At 45.0% G+C, this 16,740-nt stretch overlaps 1 protein-coding gene across 4 annotated transcripts; it reads left to right on the forward strand.

Moving 5' to 3' along the window:
• Positions 1 to 371: 371 nt before the first annotated feature.
• On the forward strand, positions 372 to 15,726 carry atl2 (atlastin GTPase 2). 4 transcript variants are annotated; one of them, XR_007396803.1, is made up of 15 exons: positions 372 to 460; positions 6,788 to 7,101; positions 9,635 to 9,769; positions 9,855 to 9,959; positions 10,438 to 10,488; positions 10,970 to 11,026; positions 11,430 to 11,522; positions 11,979 to 12,117; positions 12,257 to 12,384; positions 12,477 to 12,533; positions 13,033 to 13,104; positions 13,183 to 13,614; positions 13,808 to 13,822; positions 13,919 to 14,131; positions 14,291 to 14,427. XR_007396803.1 is itself a non-coding variant. In XM_049007224.1 (14 exons), the coding sequence occupies exons 1-14, from the start codon at positions 388 to 390 to the stop codon at positions 14,027 to 14,029; spliced, it is 1,782 nt and encodes a 593-aa protein (XP_048863181.1). In that variant the 5' UTR covers positions 372 to 387; the 3' UTR covers positions 14,030 to 15,726. The 4 variants fall into 4 exon arrangements, 3 of the variants coding, with proteins under 3 accessions (XP_048863181.1, XP_048863183.1, XP_048863182.1); XM_049007224.1 differs by having other exon boundaries at positions 13,919 to 15,726; XM_049007226.1 differs by lacking the exon at positions 13,808 to 13,822 and having other exon boundaries at positions 13,919 to 15,726.
• Positions 15,727 to 16,740: the final 1,014 nt, after the last annotated feature.

Genomic DNA, 16,740 nt, shown 5'->3' on the forward strand with positions numbered 1-16,740 from the left:
GGGGGGGACCAGAATACCTAGAGGAAATCTCACAACAACATGGGGAGAACATGGAACCTTGGTGAAGACTTGAACATAGCATCACCATGCCATCCCATAAGGAAGGTGTTTCAAATACCACTACACCATTTGGAGCTGCATTCCATTTCAAAGTGCAAGTTAATGTATACTTCCATGTCCCCAAGCGGTTAGGTAAATAACTGATAAGCACTATAACAGATATACACGACAGTGATTATATTATTCAGTAAGGTCACACTATAACTTTTTAACTTGGCTAACTATCCATTTGGGTAGTGCTTTAGGACCCAGGAGAACGCGAAGGTCCAGCCCTGATAAAGGTAAGAAAGCGCTCCTGACGTCAGCTCGATTTTTAAACAGAACAAGATGGCGGAGAAGAGCGGGCTTCGGAATCGGAATCATTTGGAACAGAAATATAAATACGACGTTTTTGACGAAGGTATGCTTCCACATGAGGGTTTTTTGGGCTCAAAATCCCATTATAACCGGGTGATATGGTTCTTATTGACAGACTTCTCACGAAACTGCTTTTTGGTGTGTAAGGTTATGTACAATTCGGCTCTGACATAATGATAGGTGAACCTGTCTCGTTTCTGTAACAGCTCGCTTAAGTTTCACAGAGCCCTGGTCGTTCTCGTTCGGCGACCCGCATGTAATCGGCGACCCGTGGGTTTTGACGGCCATGTCGCCGACTGTTACTCGGCCTGTTCGGATATTCGGGGTTTTGGTCGCGCGGCTGAGCTCGACACGCCGTCTAACGGTCCCCCTGTAATTGCCTGGCGACAGGAGTGTGCGTGCTTTCTGCGGTCACGTGATTCCGCACTTGCTCGGGCTTCCATTTCTTTTAAATGAATGGACGCTGTATGCATCACTTTTAAAATGTATTTCATTTACGCATTATACATGCTATTCAGGCAAATGCACGCTTCTAAATGTCACGTTTCCTCTCTGATGTCGCCTTTTTAGTTGCTGTGTTGCGATTTATTGCCTGTTTGTGTCTGTGCACCTGACGTCTGTTGGTTTAAATGGTTCTGTGATTTAGGTGGAGCTAACGCTGTGTCTGGCCCCGTTTGCTGTTCTCGCAAGTGTACCGTGTAGCTAATCTGAACGTCCGGCGTGTTCGAGTTTCAGTTTACTGTGGTGTGTACTGAAGAGGTATAATTAGGAAACCACTGGCAGCTTTCGGTAGGCGCTTTCCCAGTCTTTTTTTTTTGTCACTGGGGAAATAACGTATTGAACCTGATTTCCCCAATACTGTAATGCTTTCTGACTCCTTTGGTGGGTTTAGCTAGTTATTTCACTGTTCTTGTTATCTCCGTTAGTGTAGGGCAGCACATTCCCACTAAAAGAGCTGCGATCGTTTGCTGTCCATTTGTCAAACTGGGAAAAGTACGATGAAGGTCTGAATAACTGCATGGTTGCTGGTTTTGTTTACCTGGAGGCTCCAGCTGCCACGTGTTTGGGGCAAACATCACATGTTTTGAATCCTGCCACTGACTTCCCTGTCAGGGATGACTCTAGGGCTCTGGGGCGGTGGGGATTCTCAAGGGGCTTTGCAGCCTGTGTTTTGGTGTCTGGGAGACGAACTCTTGTAAAGGCTCCAGGGTGAAGATGTACTTCCGCTCTTGGAGGGAAGAATTGTGCAGAGTTTATAACCAATAAATAAGTGGCTAAACTAATCCCCCTTTCATTCCTTTTTTAGTTTTAGTTTGAAGATAAATAAATTGTCAACCAAGTAGGGAGTGTTACACTTCAGAGAGATATTTATGTTCGTTCCTATATGTAGCTGTGAAAGACTGTCATCTTGTCTTCGGTTTACCCCAGCCTTCATAGTCTATGCTGTGGGATAGCTGCTCTGACCAGTATAAGTGGTTAGAAGATGGATTCAAATTGCATTGTAATTAGTTGGCTATGCTACACTCGAGTTGGCATATATATAAGCTTCAGAGCTGTGTTGTAAGATACTGTCTGTGGTGTTTTAGTGCATGACCTTACAGGTCTTGGCATTTTCAGTGTTGTGCTGTATTTGGGGGATATTTACAACATATTGTCCACTGCTTTTGTCTTTGTGGTTTGATGCAGCTCAGTGTTGGTAAATATTTTGTCTTTTGTCTTGACTTTTTTTTATTTTTTTTTATTCAAGGGCTTTGCAGTCCTGTAGACAGACTGGAGACCGTGGGTGTTTTTAGGGCTGGCCTACAGGCAGGGGAGAGGAGTCGCCTGCTCCTTGCAGCACAGCCGGGGGCAGTGGGATGGCGTCATCTTCTCAAGCCTTCTGCTCGATTACCATGCACCTGGCAGCAAGCATGCCAAGATGCCTTCTGCCTCCCGTTTAATCGGAAACAAACCGGGGAACCTCTGAATGTTCTATCCTGGGCTTGACTTTAGTATATGTGCACTTGACATGGACCCGAAGAACACAATTTTCTCAGCCTGCTACCATTTTATTAATGAATTTGGGATGTTTTGTGGTTAATATGGAAGACGAATGGTTATACTCTAAATCGTTTAACATTTAATTCTGTTCAGTTTCATGATTGCGTAGGTAATTGCAAGCTTGTGCGGCCTTCCTTGTGCCCTAACTGCATTAAGCAGAGTGGTGAACACTGATGGCGTGCTGGGGACCTTGAAGCATGACAGTGCTCATTTCTCTTGACTTTTGGGTCCTTTTCACTGTTTTTGTTTCGAGGGGTGTTGTCCTGTCTTGGGGCATAATGGCATGTCATGATGAGCACATGCCCTTAAGCAAGAGCATAAACGCAAGCGCGTAAAACCAAGTAAAGTTAGTTTGTAAACTTGCATGATTATTATTGGTGGAACACATGTGAAGTAGAATGACATGGAGTATTTGTGGCTTTCCCATTGGACGTTGCAGTTTATTGTATCCCCGCCCCCACGGGAGTTCATGATCATTCCTTGGACTTTGTGCTGCCTGTCATGAACCAGCTCCCCAGGTTGCTCACTATTCGGTCACGGTGGTCGGCCCCAAGTTCAGGCGCTGAGCCAGTTGCTCTGTTGTGAGTCTGCCAGCAGCTGTGCCTGTTGGGCACATTGAGGGCTGAAAATCTGCAGTTGCTGATCAGAATACGCTTGTGTGAAATGCATGAGAAGGCAGTATTCATGAGGAAATGAAATCGTGTTCCTTTGAAGACACTGGGGAAAGTGAAATTCCACTGTAGGAACATTACAGTGAATGCCTGACAATCTTCAGCACCGACTGTGTGCCGCTTTTTACTATCTGTCACACTGGAATGAGGCTTCTTTTGTTCTCATGTCATTGGCATGTGTTAACCTGCTAGACAGCGAGTGTCATGAGGTCAAATATCAGGTGACTTGAAAATGAGATTCTAACCCTGCCTACCCACCATCTTGTATGCTGTATAGTACTGTAAGAGTAAGCAAACACTTGACAAAGTAAAACTAGGTTTTGGTTTTCAGTTTGTCCTCTTCAAAATTATGTACAAATTATGCTTGGTAAACAGTGTTTTTCTGCCTCCATTTTCATGATTGTCTCAGTTGGCTGTCACCAAAGATTTACTCTGGACTAAGTTTTGCTTTCCCCTCACTGAATACCAAATCCTTTTATCAGTACTTGTATCTGCAGCTCTGTGGTTGGGAGAATCTCCATGGTCTTGGTTGAAATCCCACAGCTGGTGGAAACGTTTTTTTTTTTTTTTTTTACTTTTTTTGTGCAGTAAATCCAAAGCCATTTCAAAGTCTACAGTGTTCCCTGTGCTTCACATAAAGGAGGGTGCAGGTCTCTTGTTAGTGATGGGGTGTTCTGCTGGCTGTGAAGTCTTTGGGAGAAGGAACGATGTGTATCTAAACATTTGTCTTTTATAATGCAGAATTTCCTTGATTTTATGTAACCTGTTTCCTTTGTGAGAAACCTCTGTAAATAGAAATGCCAGTCAAATTTATTTCAGATTGTTACTTTGTATTCTGTCAGGCTTCTTCCATTGTTCTTCTGATATCTGTGGTTGGGCTAAATGATTTTTACCCATTAACCAGTTGCTTAGCATATCATTTCAGTACCCTAAGCAAACAAAAAGGTTGTTTTTTTTTTTCTGTGTTAGTTATTACTTAAGCAAGTAAACCAAGCAGTTCACCGATTTAAGGCCAGTCCAGTCTTGCATTTATGCAGATGGATGTCGTAGGGAGCTTCCAAGATGACATCTCGAATTTACAACGATCAAGTTAGTGGTTTCTCTGTAATGGATCTTGAGGTTTGATATTAAAATTTGACCATGAATCACAATTTTAAATGTTCCGCCAAGCATATTAAACAGAATAAGCGATTACGACGTAAAAATAAAATAAAAAAAATAAACCTATGTCGGTCAAATACATCTTTGTGTTTCAATTGTTAAACAGTTATTCTGAATGCTTTGTTATCCAGTGAACAGGTTGTTGGTTTGAGTTGCAGCTACTTGCAGTGTTGTGATATGACTTTCACTGCAGCAGCAGGCTTCTCTCTGTTGGTGTTTTGGGCTGCCGATGGTCTTCTGTCATTCAGAATGGCAGCCGGATTTCCACATGCTTAATGTGACATATCTGTGGGCAGTGTTTCTATTTATGAGTGTTGTGTGCTTTTTACATGTCGTTCTCCTTTAGTGGGATTAGAACCTTAAACCTGCTGGCGATGTGTGTGCGCCGTAACCGGTCCTATTTCCTTATTTCGGCGTTGGACCAGGATCGGTTTCACCAAGGTGTATTTTTAAGCTACCCGTTTAAATGGAGAGTAAAGTGCTGAATGTGGGGCAGAGTGTGGGTTTAATAATCTCCTCCTTGAGGGCCTCTCAGTCCTCAGGGGTCCTGCACGAACTGGAGCGCGTCTATTTTCGCATCGCCTTCCCACACGTGTTCGTAAGGCCGGCAGAGCTGTCCTCTGTAACCGGAGAGGGCTCTGTGTGTTCCTGGAATATACCGTCCTTGGCTTAGAGGAGATGGGGGGGGGGGGGTGGGCTTGTTGAGACGATTCATAGCTATGACGTGACCCTCTGTCCTTCCATTATCCACAGTACTGCTAGCCAAGAACTCCAAAGGCTCCTGCCCCCCCCTCCCCCCCCCCCGAATAACTCTTTTGGCGTAACTTGAAGGGGTAGCCACTTCACTCATTATTGGTCAGTAGAAAAGCTGAGTTCTTCTCTAGCTTGCTGATACAGCATCAAGGACCAGGGCTGTTCCAGCTCATGTTAAATATCGTCAGTGAACATACATAAGTGAAGGCTTTGAATATAATGATGTATGTGAAGAAATGGTCAATGATCTGCTGTGTGTCATGAGATTTTATAGGTGACATCTTTGAATTGCATGCATTAGAATGCATTTGCAAGTTGTATATGTTTAGTGTACGGTGTTTGGGGGTTTCTTGTTTAATGTTGCTAGTTATAGATAGAACTAGGTTATTACTTTCTGCATTGTAATAACAATGTTGCCTCATATATTTTTTTTCCTTCATTAAGTGATTTGTTTAGTGATCTGATTTTATTCAGGGTTGTTGATAGGACGTTTTGTAGATGCAGCTGGGGCTGTGAACATGTGCCTGGTGTCCATGTATGTAAATTTGCTTGGCCTGCAATTTGTTGGTGTCTAGGTCTAATAAGACCTTTTCTACCCTGAGGCCTGTGGCCGATTTTTTTTTTTTACATAATGGCTGTACTTTAAAAAGTGCATTATCAGGCCTCTCCCACACTCCTTAACTCAGATGTTATATAACCTCCCTCCCACGGGAAATCGATCAGGTTGTGGAGTTGGTTCTGTGGCTCTATTACTGACTTGGAGAGAAAAATCTCTGTATGTTTTCCCTATGTATTACATAAGGCAGTTTAAAATGGTTCCCTAGCAGAAAATGTTGATGTGTTGGTCCCCGGTCACTTACGCTGGTTGAGCTGATAGACCTGCTGTAGAGACAAATGGTGTTTTTCCACTGCCACCATGGAGTCGTATCTGAGCCATACTATGAACTGGCTGTTTTCCATTGTGAAGAATGCGAGCCGGACCTGAGCCGTAACTGCACTGACATGGGCCCTGCTTACTAGCAGGGATGGAAGTGTGACCAAACTGAGCTGGATGCGTTACCATCATTTTATTGACTGAAATGCATGGAGATACTGATGTTCTGCAAGTGGATTATCCGAAGGACAAAGTGCATATTCTACATATTAGTAGTCCGGCACATCGCAATGTATTGATGCATTTTTGATAACTTGGAACTTGAAAAATTCCAACCTCCTGCTTGGAAAAAGTACTATAGAACAGTTGAATGGGATGGATTCCTAATGCAAATGTACTTAATGCTAATTCCGTGGTGTTTGACACTTGCATAACACTGTGATTTTCATAGACGTGCTAGTGGAAATTAGCATGCTGTAAAAAATAATAATAATAATAATTGCACATAGTAAATCATGATGTACAGATTGTACACCGTGTGAATGGAAAATAAGTGCTTCTATGGATTTACATCACTGTCGCTCTCCAAACTCGGCAATGCCTTTACCAAGCCAACTCTGGTGCAGTGAAAAACTAAAGCAAGCTGAAACTGCATCGTAACTGGTTGGTTCCTGTATGCCAGTGGGAAAGTGTCATAAGGAAACAAACCCTTGTACTTAGGACTGCTTTTATATGCGCCCCGATAAGGATATGGCCTTCATTCCTGTTCTAATGAGTTGGTTGTTTCTCCACCACATGGGCATAAACGCAAGTTGCTGCAGATACGAGTCCTTTATTGATGAGCTCTATGGATGGATCTTCCCATTCTCAGGTCAGTATGGAGTGGAAGATGTAGCGCTACCCTGGCAAGATGAGGAACAGGAGGAAGATGATGATGAGGAAGAAGAGGAGCTGTTCCTGAATGGTGCTGAGGAGGAGGAGGAGGCAATGGTGGCTGGGCCTGTACAGGTGGTGCTGGCCCATGAGGACAGCCACCGGTTCGAGCTGGACGAGGCAGCCCTGGAGCGCATTTTGCTTCAGGAGCATGTGCGTGACCTCCACGTGGTGGTGGTGTCTGTTGCCGGAGCCTTCCGCAAGGGCAAGTCCTTCCTGCTGGACTTCATGCTGCGCTACATGTACAACCAGGTGAGGGAGGGGATCTTGGTGCCCAGTGACAACTGTATTAATGCAAGTGTTACTCCTGGGAGGACAGGCTGGGTTAGATCTCCCAAATTTATAAAGGTTTTTTTCATGCTCTTTTTAACAAAGTACAATGTATTCCTTTCCCTACATCCTCTAACTGACCTCGTCCTTCTGAGCTTGAATGACATTATGATGTGGTCATTTTTGCGTAATTCATTCAGAGGTCTGACTCCCCTGAATACCTTTTGATTGGGTTTCTTTGGTAATTTCCATCTGAGGGAGACGCGCGTGAGTTGATGGTGATGGTGATGGCTGATGGGGAAAGGCATCGGTGGATTGTGTGCGAGAAGCGTGTGACCGGTGGGCTTGGTTTACGGACCCTGCTGGACAGTTATTCTTGTCTCATCTTGGGGCTGGAGTTGAGCTTCTGCTCCTGTGGCCTTTGAAGCATCTGGCTGTGTCACACTCAACTGGATTGTGAAATGCTTTGTGTGAGTTTGCAACAGTGTTGCTTGTCAGAATCAGAATCGCGTTTATTGGCACAGTATGTGAGCGGACACATACCATCGACCGGAATCAAATGCCTTGTGTCTCTCAAGCACAACAGTATAAAACAACAATCTACAAATATGAAAATGTAACATGGATTTATATTCATAAATATAAAGGTAAATGTTAAGAAAAAATGTGTTATTTATACATATGTTTGTACTATATATATATATATATATATATATATATATATATTATACACATATATATACAGTGTATAAATGAACAATACAATATAATAAGCAATGTAAATCATATATATATATATATATATATATATATATATATATATATATATATATATATATAGAAAATACAAAGATTATAAATATGTACCACAGACTGTACACAGAGAGCAGTTGCAGTGCTGTAGGTGTTTAGCAGTGTGACAGTTCAGCTGTTTAGGAGGGAGATGGCAAGGGGAGAGAAGCTCTTCCTGTGTCAGGTGGTCCTGGTCTGCAGGCTTCTATATCGTCTGCCAGAGGGCAGCAGGTCAAAAAGTCTGTGTCCAGACTGTGTGTGCGGGATCTGTGATGATTTTCCCTGCCCTTTTCCTGGATCTTGAGAGAGACAGGTCCTGGATGGAGGGCAGGGGGGCACCGTACAGTCCGCCACAGTCTGTTCCTGTCCTGTTTGGTGGCTGCTCCATACCAGACTGTGATGGAGGAGCAGAGGACAGACTCAATGACTGCAGTGTAGAACTTCCTCAGTTGTCTCAGGAAGTACATCCTCTGCTGGGCCTTTTTGAGGATGGAGGAGATGTTGGTCTCCCACTCCAGGTCCTGGGAGATGGTGGTACCCAGGAACTTGAAGAACTCCACAGTAGACACCGGACTGTCTGATTTGGTGAGGGGGAGCAATGTTGACGGATGTCTCCTGAAGTCTACTGTCATCTCTAGTCTTGGAAAAAAAAAGTCTTGTTTGTGACTTGCTGGTTGTCAGTTTGTTCGCTTTGAATTTAGCAGGATCTGGACACCTGGCCATACTCTGAGCCCCTTTTGCGGGTGGATAAGACGCAAGGTTCCAGTCAGGGAGTGATTCTCTGCGTGCCCAGCTCTTACTCCTTGGGTATGCATGTCCTGACCCAGTAAACACTGTCTGACTGGTGGATTCTGCTGTCTGCTGTTGGGTCTTTGAGTATAAGCATCTCATTTGACGTGGTGGTTAGCATGGTAGTAATGAGCCTGTTTTCCAATAAGGCTATGAGAATAGAAGTATTAATTGTCTCAAGCATTGCAGGGCACAGGCTGTTAGTCTTGTTTCTGTTTCTGCCTGGTCACGCTCCAGCTCCTGGCAAAGATGAAGCCATTCCTGAAGTCAAGTTGGCGTGCGCTGCATTACTTTCACATGGGACCTGTGGCAATGCAGGTGGCATGAGGAACAACCGGTTTGGACTGGGCTCAGGGTGCACCGTGTATTAATTCCGCTCTAAGAACAAGTCACGCATTCTGAAACTCTGGGGGAGTTTGAAGTGGCCACTGTTAATGCCACAGGATGGCAAATTAGAGGCCTACCTAAGTGTTTGCGGATTCTCAGTGTCATTTGGATAGAGAATGGCGAGCCAGCTTTTTATCACAAGGCAAGGTGATATTTCCAGTGTGAATAATGACTTTGATTCAACCGAGTGCTGGAACATTAAAAAGCCGCAGATGATGCAGGCCTCTGAGGGTAAGGTTGCTCACTGCTGGCTTGGAAAGTGTAGATGAGGCAGCTTGGTATGGAGGCATCGATTTAATTTCATCATTGTGCACCTTGCAGTGAAACCTCTTATCACACCGTACAATGTGGCTTATCTTTAATTCCAGCAAATTGTCTGGTTGATTGAAGCTGTTGTCAGACGCCTGTGCTGGGACTGCTGATCTTTTGAGGGGAAACGTGTCAGACCACTGCCCTCTAGTGGTGATTCTGGCAAATGGTCTGTGTGGTGTTGCGCGAAACATTCCTTTCTCTCTCGTGCTGCCCTCACGCCACTTTTCTTCACCAGTCATCCAGCTTCTGGCTTGGGGGTGAAGAAGACCCCCTGACTGGCTTCACTTGGAGGGGCGGCTGTGAACGGGAGACGACGGGGATCCAGCTGTGGAGTGAGGTGTTCGTGGTGGACAGGCCTGATGGGAGCAAGGTGAGCCTCCTCCTCACTGGCACTGCCCGTGGTTTTATAGTGGCACAAGTAGAGTCCTCAATATTGCACTGTTGCTGCCCAACAGGTGGCGGTTCTTCTTGTGGACACCCAGGGAGCTTTTGATAGCCAGTCCACCATCAAGGACTGTGCCACAGTGTTTGCCCTGAGCACCATGACTAGCTCCATACAGGTCAGTTTAGAGTAAATGAGGGTTGCCTTGTCTACTCTGGTAACTGAGCTCCTCTTGGATAAAGTGGCATTTTCATTCATCTTTGGCTGGGTGGTTTCCCAGATTGCTGTGTTTGTTAAAGCATCAGCTGTAAGTGTAAATGTGTGATGACCAATGGCGTTTAAGACAGACTGGCTTGTTTATATGGTAACCGATTATAATCAGAGGAAAATCTAGCCACAGTTCGAAAAGAACTTATTTGCTTTGCTTGAAATACAACAGCAGAGGACGGGTGGTATCTCAACTATTAAATTATACTGCATAATAGGCTGCACCCTTCACCAAATGCATGACATCTTGGTAATGGAATTACTGCTGCTGTAGAATTGCCCAACTGCCGCTTCTTTAATCCTCTCACCGTTGTGTTCTGAGTAATAGTTTCTGCACTTGAGTTCTATCACGTAATATGGGACCTGAATGCGAGCTGAATGTTTTTCAGGTATACAATTTATCCCAGAATGTTCAAGAAGATGACCTTCAGCATCTTCAGGTGTGCAGAGTCTGATGTTAAAATGCATTTTTTTTTCAGTAATAGTTCAGAAATCAGCTACACTTAAAAGGTAGATCTAGTGGTTTCTATGCTGTGATTGCTGAGATTGAGGGAATGTATAGTGTATAATTATGAAATATTCAATTGAGAAACTGCTCAGTATACTAGGAATGTATAGATCTATAACCACCACTTAATGTAACTACGGTACTTAATGGGGAGCACAGTGTGCATATAATTCCATAAGGGTGCTAGTTGGAAAAGTTTAGAAATGCCTTTGAAATGCGTGATGTCAGTAGTGTTTGCTGATGTTTGTGTTTTTGTAACATTTTGAGGGAAACTGGTCGTCTAGGTAGTGAGTGATACTGAGGAGTAGCATCTCAGCAGCATGGAGAATGAGTGGCAACCAGCAGGCCTGTGGGCTTTTGTCTTCTGACAAATCACTCTTTTGCAAGTCACTGTTGTCCTTTCCTCCTCAAAGCTCTTCACCGAGTATGGACGCCTTGCCATGCAGGAGATCTACCAGAAGCCCTTCCAGGTGTGTCTCTTACTGTGTTTCTAAATTCTCAAACTCATAAATTCCAAGTTCCTAGTCCGAAATCTCGAGTGTGTTTAGCTTGTGTGTGTGTGTGTGTGTGTGTGTGTGTGTGACATCATTCTGAGTTCTGACTTCCGAGGTAACCGGAACGCAGCATTAATTAGTGCCTTTTGGTTGACCTGAATTTGTGTACTCATGACCTGGTGGTCCTATAGTAATTTTCCAGACAGTTGCGATTGAAACTAACCAACCTCTGTTAGATGACATTCATATCCTACTGAAGCTGGGAGTGACAGGCTGCACTGCCACCCTCTGAATTGTCTTTGAAGATGCTGCACTGTGCACATTGTACTGTTGTAGTTGAATAAAAATCCATCTGAAGTGCTTGTTATCCACTCCTCAGACCCTCATGTTCCTGATACGCGACTGGAGTTACCCCTATGAGCACCCATATGGTTTAGAGGGGGGAAGGAGGTTCCTGGAAAAGCGATTGCAGGTGAGCAGTCGCTGCGAGGGCTGCTGCTGAGCAGGCTACAAAGCTGTTTGATCAGAACAGGGAAAGGTCCCTCTGAGGCAGAAGTAATAGACAAGCAGCTTGAAAAGGCTGGCATTTCTAGGGTCTGCACTAATTGGTGTCTGAGTTTGGACACGGACCCTTGACAACAGTAACAGAAGGATGAATAATGAGTTCTGATAGGCCCATGTGTCTGGGTAGCAGTTCATGGTTTTAGTGTAAATGCGATGGGGGGCTGCTTGTACGTGTGGTAAGGAATATTGTTGTGCATGATATAGTTTCCTGCTCAATCCAAGCCTTGGTCAGATACATCCTTATCAAGTGAAACCGAGCATCCACAGAATCCTCTGCGCTTTGGAAGTGTTTATTGGGTTTGTACATATTAACCTGAAGAAGTAGGTGTGTATTAGTTTTGATGAGCTTTTTCACATGTGCCAGGTTAAGCAAAACCAACATGAAGAGCTGCAGAATGTCAGGAAGCACATCCACTCTTGTTTCTCAAACATAAGCTGCTTCTTGCTTCCACACCCTGGCTTGAAGGTCGCCACGAACCCCCACTTTGATGGGAGACTGAACGGTGCGTAAAGTGTTACTGTTGGGTGCTTGGGGCCTTCTTGAGAGAGGGGTGTTATTTGTGGAAATGAAAGCAGGTGTGGGGCGCAGGTTTTGACCAGACTTCTATATCGTGGATGCTTCAAGGTCTTTTTGTCTTGCAGATATCGACGATGATTTCAAGAAGGAACTGGAGAAACTCGTACCACTAGTGCTCTCCCCGGAGAACTTGGTCGTGAAGGAAATCGGTGGATCCAAGCTGACCTGTAGAGACCTCGTGGAGTACTTTAAAGTAGGAGTCTCTTGAAGAAAGTCGAAATATTGCAGCATGATTTGAGCCACACCTGTTGGAAAGTGCCTAATAGGCTGTTTGGTGTATTTTAGGCGTATATAAAAATATACCAGGGAGAAGAGCTACCTCACCCCAAATCCATGCTGCAGGTATGAGGACAGTGATGTATTTAGCTGTTGAAGGATGCATGTGTATGAGGAGTGAAGCAAGTGTTCCTGCCATCCCCAGAGTTATCAGTGATGAGCATCTGCAGGTTGTCAGCCTCCTGTCTTCAGCCTTTGATGCCCTTGATGTAACATGGCCCTGCTGTGTGTGGAGGCTGTTCTGAATGCTGATGTCTGTTGCATCATGTTAAATGGTTGCATGATGCCAGATGCAATGGCTACATTGTGCTATATTTCTGGGTGAGAGCTTTGATACCGAGGAGTGAAGATGTCCTGCACTTAGGCAGTGATCGTCATTGATATGCACATGATATGGACTGTAGGTTAACATGATGACTGCTGGGATGATAGCAGCTTATTGTGTTGTGGATCACTTGATAGCTTGGGATGGTAGTGTGTTGTGTTATGGGTCCAGCTGAGTTTAAAGCTGTTTTTATGGCCTCATATGAAAGCAACCCATTTGCATGCTGACCTGTCCGTACAGGCGACCGCCGAAGCCAACAACCTGGCTGCTGTCGCTGGAGCGAAAGACCTGTACAACAAGAACATGGAGCAGGTAAGCGAAGTGCCTCTGCTTGCCTGTAATGTCTCCAGTAGTGTGCGTGCGCCTGATGATCATCGCGTACCTCCTCAGTTCTGTGGGGGAGACAAGCCGTACATCGCTCCCGCCGACCTGGAGCGCAATCATGGAGAGCTGAAGCTGCGCTCCGTGCAGCAGTTCTGTGCCGTGAAGAAGATGGGCGGGGAAGATTTCTGCCGCCGCTACCAGGAGCAGCTGGAGTGCGAGCTGGAGGAGGTCTACGTCAACTTCGTCAAGCACAACGACAGCAAGAACATCTTCTACGCCGCGCGCACGCCCGCCACGCTCTTCGCCGTCATGTTCGCCATGTACATCATCTCGGGAGTGACTGGTTTCATCGGCCTGAACTCTATAGCTGGCCTGAGCAATCTGATTATGGGCCTGGCACTGATATCGCTCTGTGCCTGGGCCTATGTGAAATACTCGGGGGAGTACCGGGATCTCGGCACCGTCATTGACCAGGTGGCCGAAACCTTATGGGAGCAGGTAGGTGCCAGCTTGTCACCCCACATATTCACCATGCGTGTCGTGATCCGATGCCATCGTAGGTCACAAGTAGAGGAGGTCGGAGAAAAAAACGAATGACTGCCTGTTTGCAGTTCCCCTTCATAACCCAGCTGACTAACAGTGCTTGCGTGCTTCTCCTAATCTTTCTGTCTGTCTTTTCTTTCTGCCTCAGAGGGCTCCAAGAAAGGTGAGAGGAGATGCACAGCTTGTGGCTTTCCTGCTTCATTCTCCCCTGCCTTGCATCTCGCTAATGCCTTGCTAACTGGTGACACTCCCGTTTCAGGTGTTATCCAAAGTACTAGAGTCGGCAGGAAGTCGAATGCTTTGGCGCCCTCTTGTGGCAGCACAGAGGAGGAGGCTGCCCTCAAACAACAATTACAAGAAGAAGAAATAGTTGTTGCTCTTTCTGTATTTAAGGATTTTTTTTTTAGGATTGTCAGTGTGTGACTGCTGGGGGGAATAAATGTCTACCTGATTCACAACATTTAGACCACAGGTTGGCACCATTCTAAAAGTATTATATCTCTTGTATGGTGGAACGCCGTCTGCAGCTTTGCCTGTATAGCACTGAGCTGCCCTGTTCTCGTCGTCGTCTTTTGGTTTTTTTTCTCATCGTCGCCTCCATGTGCTCTTTGTCCCGTTTGTCACCCTTCAGGTACTGAAGCCCCTGAGCGATCACTTTATGGAGGATAACATTAGGCAGACTGTGGCCAACTCCCTCAAAGCCAGCCTGACTGAGCAGGGCCTGCAACACGGCAAGCTGAAGGCCAGCTAGCAGCCGGGGCCTGTGTAACCAAAGTGTCTTTGTTTTCAGCAACCCTTTCCTCACCTGATAATGTAGAAATACCAACAACCTGATGGAGATGCTTGGTATGTTGTGAGTAGCCTTTCATCTGTGCAGCCCTGTTAAGATGGGATTTGTTTAACGTGGGTATGTCATGTAATTAAAGCAATTACCAGCGAGGTCTGTAATGTTAATCTAGTTCAAATATGGCATGTCTGTAATGATTACAGCCCTCCACAGTCAAAATTCAAGAGTGAATTACCTTCTGTATTGTAGGGAATACAGACCACTTTTGGTAATAGTTCAGTCTGAATCGTCGTCTTGCTAAAGGTTGTGTGTATAAAGGCGTGCCGCTGTTTTGTAAGGTGCAAACGCCATTTATCTGCTAAAAATGGAGCTCAAATGGGGTTCTGGGCTTTTCATATCTCTACCATCACCTAGAGCCTCTTCTGTGCAAGGTTCGCAATAGTTACATAGCAGTACACAACTACTGAATAATACAGTCGGCCCTCCGTATCCACAGGTTCAACTAACGGTGGATCAGAGATCCAGAATTTTATATTTTTCCCTGCTCTGAGGCCTCTGCTGAACCTGCGCAGGTTCAGTGATGTGTAGGCATACCCTGCTGTACTGTCCTGAACCTCTACAGGCTTTATACTGTACCTAGAGAATAATCACTGTAATTAATACATAAATAATTGCTATTTACATGTGAATTATAAGTAATGTGGAGATGATTTAAAGTGTATGGGATGGTGCGTGCAGGTTATATGCAAGTACTACGCCTTTTTATCCAAGGGGCTTGAGCGTTCATGGATTTTGGTACCTGCAGGGGATCCTGGAGCCAATCCCCCCCTGGATACCGAGGGACGACTGGACCCCAATTTTTAAGCTACTGTGTGGCTGTGTTTCCGTTTCATTACTATGTTATGGGATTGGTCACCCAAAAATGAAAATGCTGTAGTTGCTTTAGATATGCTAAGAGACAAAATCTGGATGGGATTAGTATTGCTGCTATCTTTGGTAATTTGGGGACGTTACATGCATTTCTTATCCTGTCCGAATCACCCAGTCCAATCACTACATATTTAATCCTGTCCAAATAGGGTTTAAGTGTCTTGGTCTTTCTGAGAAAGGAGATGGTTGTGATGCTACGTGGTCCTACTGTCACAGTGTAGGTTTGAGCATTGCAACCTGAAGGGTCTGTGAAAGGAAACACTGTAGAAGAAAGACTGTCAAGTCTTGTACAGATTTTGTAGTCATATCAAGCAGGGCATGTATAAATAAATGATTTTGTATGAAATGGAGGGCAGCAGACTGAAGTGTGGTCATTCAATGAATTTGAGGGCAGCCATCCTGGTAATGATTAGGACCAAACTTGATAGGGCCACAAGAGTTGAGGGATGGTGTGCACCATTTTTACAGCACAGTGTCCCCCTCACTGCACTGGGGCATTGGGATGCACACAAACCCCAGGATGGACTAACCTGCTGGCCACACCAATGCCTCTTCCAGCAGCAATCCAGCTTTCCTTGTTAGTCTCCCATCCAAGTACTGACCAGGCCCAAACCTGCTTAGCTTCAGGCAGATTACCAGTCTGAACGGCAGGTGCTATGGCTGCTGCTGCCACTTTGTCTTTCATTGACGTGCTGCTGATGCAGAACCTCATGAACGTCGTACAGGTAAATAGACCTACAGTTTTAGCAAAAGAAATCAAAATGAACCCACTGGGTCAGTCAACATGCAGCAGCCCCTGGAGTTGGGGGTTACAGACCCCAACTTGCCCCCTTGAGGGCTTGTGACCAGTTTGCCAAACCCAGGGCTTGAACCGGCAACCTTCTGATCACAGGCATAGAGACTAAGGCCACCGAGCCACCCACCACTTCAACAGTTCTCCCTCCTTACATGACCAAAAACTCCTCATTACAACAGAGAACTGATGAGGGAATGATTTTACTTCTCTCTCCCCCTAAATATTGTTAATACTTGTTTGACATTATGAACCCTCATTTACAGCGAGGAGTCTGATGGAGGTGTGATGTGTGATGCTCTCCATCACAGTCCTAATAACAGAATTACAGTTACAATTAGATGGCAAGCATCTGTAAGCTAGAATGCATAGACCCCAAACTCGTGACATTACATACTGGAACTTTCTTGCCCTGAATTTAAAATACTTATTACAGAAATTAATGGTAACAGCAAAACCAACCCCAGAGGCAAAAATCGACAATGAGGATGTATAATTTGAGTCCATCTTCAAACTAATTTTAAAAATTTGATATGGTACGGTAATGAGTACGAGAGAATGACCCATATAG

The sequence above is a fragment of the Brienomyrus brachyistius genome, chromosome 3 (genome assembly GCF_023856365.1).
Source record: "Brienomyrus brachyistius isolate T26 chromosome 3, BBRACH_0.4, whole genome shotgun sequence".
In the NCBI taxonomy this organism is placed as follows: domain Eukaryota; kingdom Metazoa; phylum Chordata; class Actinopteri; order Osteoglossiformes; family Mormyridae; genus Brienomyrus; species Brienomyrus brachyistius.

Bases quoted from the DNA above. Each gene is read 5' to 3' on its own strand.
- atl2 (XM_049007224.1), top strand. From the start codon at position 388: ATGGCGGAGAAGAGCGGGCTTCGGAATCGGAATCATTTGGAACAGAAA. The intron at 11,027-11,429 runs GTGTGTCTCTTA...TCCACTCCTCAG, and splicing joins TCTACCAGAAGCCCTTCCAG to ACCCTCATGTTCCTGATACG. The intron at 12,534-13,032 runs GTATGAGGACAG...CTGTCCGTACAG, and splicing joins ACCCCAAATCCATGCTGCAG to GCGACCGCCGAAGCCAACAA.